Source organism: Acyrthosiphon pisum, unplaced genomic scaffold (genome assembly GCF_005508785.2).
Source record: "Acyrthosiphon pisum isolate AL4f unplaced genomic scaffold, pea_aphid_22Mar2018_4r6ur Scaffold_32;HRSCAF=206, whole genome shotgun sequence".
Taxonomy (NCBI): domain Eukaryota; kingdom Metazoa; phylum Arthropoda; class Insecta; order Hemiptera; family Aphididae; genus Acyrthosiphon; species Acyrthosiphon pisum.
The window spans coordinates 22,469-26,079 of record NW_021772713.1 but is presented as its reverse complement, the minus strand read 5'-3'; the positions used below and the strand labels follow the sequence as shown (position 1 = coordinate 26,079).

Sequence of the window (3,611 nt, the reverse complement as noted above, 5' to 3'; positions counted from 1 at the left end):
GCTACCAAATTCAATCAAACGATTAGAATAATCGTCAAAAATATGCCTTTCCGATGCTATACTAATTGTAGAAGAAGAAAAAAATAAAATTCAATTAGCAGAAAATATAGTTGGGCGTGAAATTCAACATAAATTTAAAACTGTTTCAGAAAAAAATAGTGGTTATAAAACAATGCAGATTATTTCAAAAATATTGGAAGGACAAGAAGTGGCAAAAGAAGGATTGCCAGAAGATTTGAATACAGATGATATCACTTTTTTCAAACATGCGCATTAAAATTGTTTAAGTAATAAACACATATTATATGTATAAAAATAAAATTAATAATAATTATAAATTTGTAAAACAAAACTTTTTTAATTCATAATCATTTTTATTTTTTAAATTATAAAGAAATTGTTGGTATTTTTGTGGTCATTTTTTTAAGTCGTTTTTTGATGTTTATAAGTCATATTAACATTTTTTTTAGTGCATTTTTTTAAGAATTTTCGGTCATCAAGTTCCGGGCCCTACTGATCACTCTATGAGGCGTGAGAGTTTTTCCTGTAAGGCATGTTTTGGAGCAAAAAAACAGGTCGCGCGCAGGCCCTTTAACTTAATATTGTAGATATATAATCTAGGAACGATTAATACTGGAAAGATCCAGTAAGCAAAATCTTCAATACATTTTTGTTATACTTCTTGGCCAACATTTCCTAAAATAAATAATCATTTAAAGACACTAAGAAATTGTAGATAGGTACTTAAAATACAGTCATAACCTTATATGATCTATTATATGATCTGTTAAGTTAACTAGGTAACTTATGTTGAGTTGACTTCAGCTAGATATTTTTCTGTAATGACAATAAAACTATAAATTAGTAAAAATATTTTATTTAAAATAAACAAGCAAAATATTTAACTATATAAGAAACCATTATGAAATATGATATACTCGGGCCACTCTAAGAGCGCTACTAATTCGCGCATCTAAATGACCGAGCTCCGGGGTTCCGTACCCAAATTTCTCCCACTCTATCACCTAGTTGCCGCCGTAAATACCCACACCCAGTACGCGGCGACCGTTGGCCGTAGGTGAGTGGATTTTTAAAGGATTTAGTGGTGGGAATGCGCGAGAACGGACGAATTTTGGTTGCCGCCCAGAAGCGCTCTTAGTATAGTTGATTTATTACATATAAAAGCATTCATACAACCATTAAAGCATAATAAAAAAAAAGCATACATCACAAATTAACAAAATTATATTATGATAAATAAGTTTTAAAAACAATAAGAGCATAAATAAGCAGTAGAGTTGAAATAAAAAACATACCTACACCACAAATTAAAAAAATTATATTATGATAAATAAGTTTTTAAAAAAACAAGAGCATAAATAAGCAGTTGAGTTGAAATAAAAGCATACACCACAAATTAACAAAATTATATTATGATAAATAAGTTTTAAAAAAAAATAAGAGCTTAATTAAGCAGTAGAGTTGAAATAAAAGCATACAATGAAAATAAATATTAATTATAAAATAAATCAAGCTCAAATAAAATTTTAAAGTATATAACATGCACAATTTCCGATGACAAGAGTGCTGAAGTCATATAGTATTGTATACAAATAAAAAAATATTTAATAATTATGAAAGTTTAATTAAATATAAGCTGGTTGTCATAACACAAAAAATAACTCAGATTAAACATGATTAAATAAAATAAGTTTGTTTAATTTATGCCTAAGGGATGACTTTGAACCTTGTTTTTGCTGTGTCAATTGTTTACATTGTGTATGCACTCAAAGTACAATAATATGAAGATATAAATTTTACAATTTTCATTTCGTGCAATTCTAAAGTGCACGTATCAATAACTGGGTGTATAGGATTTACATTTTTTACTCCATCCAAAAATTGTCTTTGAACTTTTAATATAACATCATTTTTAAAGTTATTATTTTTCATGTTTGAAGAATATTCTTGATAACATTTTTCAGTGAATAATATTATATCAAAAATAAACATTGAAACAAATTTCAATTTGCCTCGATTATTAAAATTTGTGTAACAAACATAATCTGTTACTGGTATTAATGAATAGTTATGCTTACTAAAAATATCTGTATTTAAAATTATATCTTCACAAAATGAACAGGGAAACTTTTCAATAAATTTATAAGCTGCGTTGCCTGCAATATAATATAGAATATTTTTTTGGTAATGACTAAATGTATTGTCATCTAGATATGGAAATGACAATACTTCTTCATATATTAATTCTTCAACGATAACTTCTTTATCAACATAAATACTTTTTTCATATGACAGAGAATAAATTCCAATAGAAATTGATTCTTCTTTGTCTCCTAAATCTTGGCAGTTGACATTTTTACTGGGTAAGACTGAATTTCTATACAACATTTTGCGAATATTCCATTTGAATTGAAGAGCTGAAGGATTATTGTTCCAATCCCCTGCAGATCTAATACTTGAAAATGTAATTTTTGTATGATCTTGGAATGATTTATAAGGTAGGAAATATGTATATTAATGGCTCATTTTCTCTTGTTAATAGATCTAATGCTAATTTTTTGTAGCTCAAAATATTAATCAAAAACCCTAATGCAAAGGTTTTCCTACGGTGTTGAAAATTTTTTTTTCCTCACATTTCAATAGTAAGATATAACTCTTAGCGTTCTCAAATACTTCTTCCCAAACATAATGATTGCTCAATTTCATAGGAGATTTAAATCCCTTATCAAAGCAATTTCTAGCGTTCATAATATCAAACAGTCTATCGAAAATTCAAATAAACTCAATAGTAGCAGTAGAATTTTTAAAATCATTATTATATGATTGTAAGAATTGTAATGCATCAGCTACGTTGCTGCTCAAAACCTGGACTGCTAAAGGAACACTATTTTTTTTGTTTTTATAAAATATATGTAATGAACTTAGTTTATTAGCAAACTTCAAATTTTCAATTTGCTGAATTTCATGAAGCTTTTTTACATAATCAAATGATATTATACGGCCTGAGTGAGATAAACTTAAATCAGCCATACAATTTCTAAAAATTTTCATAAGATGGCAAGGATCAACAATACAATGAATATTTATAAAAGGTTCATCTGGATGAGGAATAGAAGATGGAATATTTGTATGATCTAAGCTACAACCTAAAAGTTCATACGTCTTTAAATTTGTGGTTGTTCCATCACTTGTCAGAGATCGAACAGTAATTCCTCCAGCTTCATACAGAACTGAGATGACAGCAAGTACTAATTGGCTCTGTACCGTAGCATTTATTTTATTTATAAAAAATAAGCAACTGGACATTTGAATTTTTTATTTAGACTACCAATAATAAAAACTAGCGCTCCTTTTGCTAATTCTTCATTGTCCGTTTGTGCAATGCCACCAAGATCACAATATCCATACACTTTTCCACTTTTATCAGGCCAAAATCCCTCTCTAATTGACATGGCATCATAAATCAAAGCAACATCTTTTACATGCAAAAAATTAGATGTCTCAGACTTTAGTTTTTGTTTAAAGTAATCAATTACTTCATGTAAAATACCAGGGTTGCAATTTCTAGTAGCTAAAAAAAATTCAAACAT

The 3,611-nt window shown here is 27.9% G+C and overlaps 1 protein-coding gene across 1 annotated transcript; it reads right to left on the bottom strand.

Moving 5' to 3' along the window:
• Positions 1 to 2,793: 2,793 nt before the first annotated feature.
• Positions 2,794 to 3,611, bottom strand: LOC107882614. Its single transcript, XM_016801213.1, has 2 exons — positions 3,363 to 3,611; positions 2,794 to 3,279 (listed from the first exon to the last, which is right to left on the bottom strand). Exons 1-2 carry the CDS (start codon positions 3,609 to 3,611, stop codon positions 2,794 to 2,796), a joined length of 735 nt encoding a protein of 244 aa, XP_016656702.1.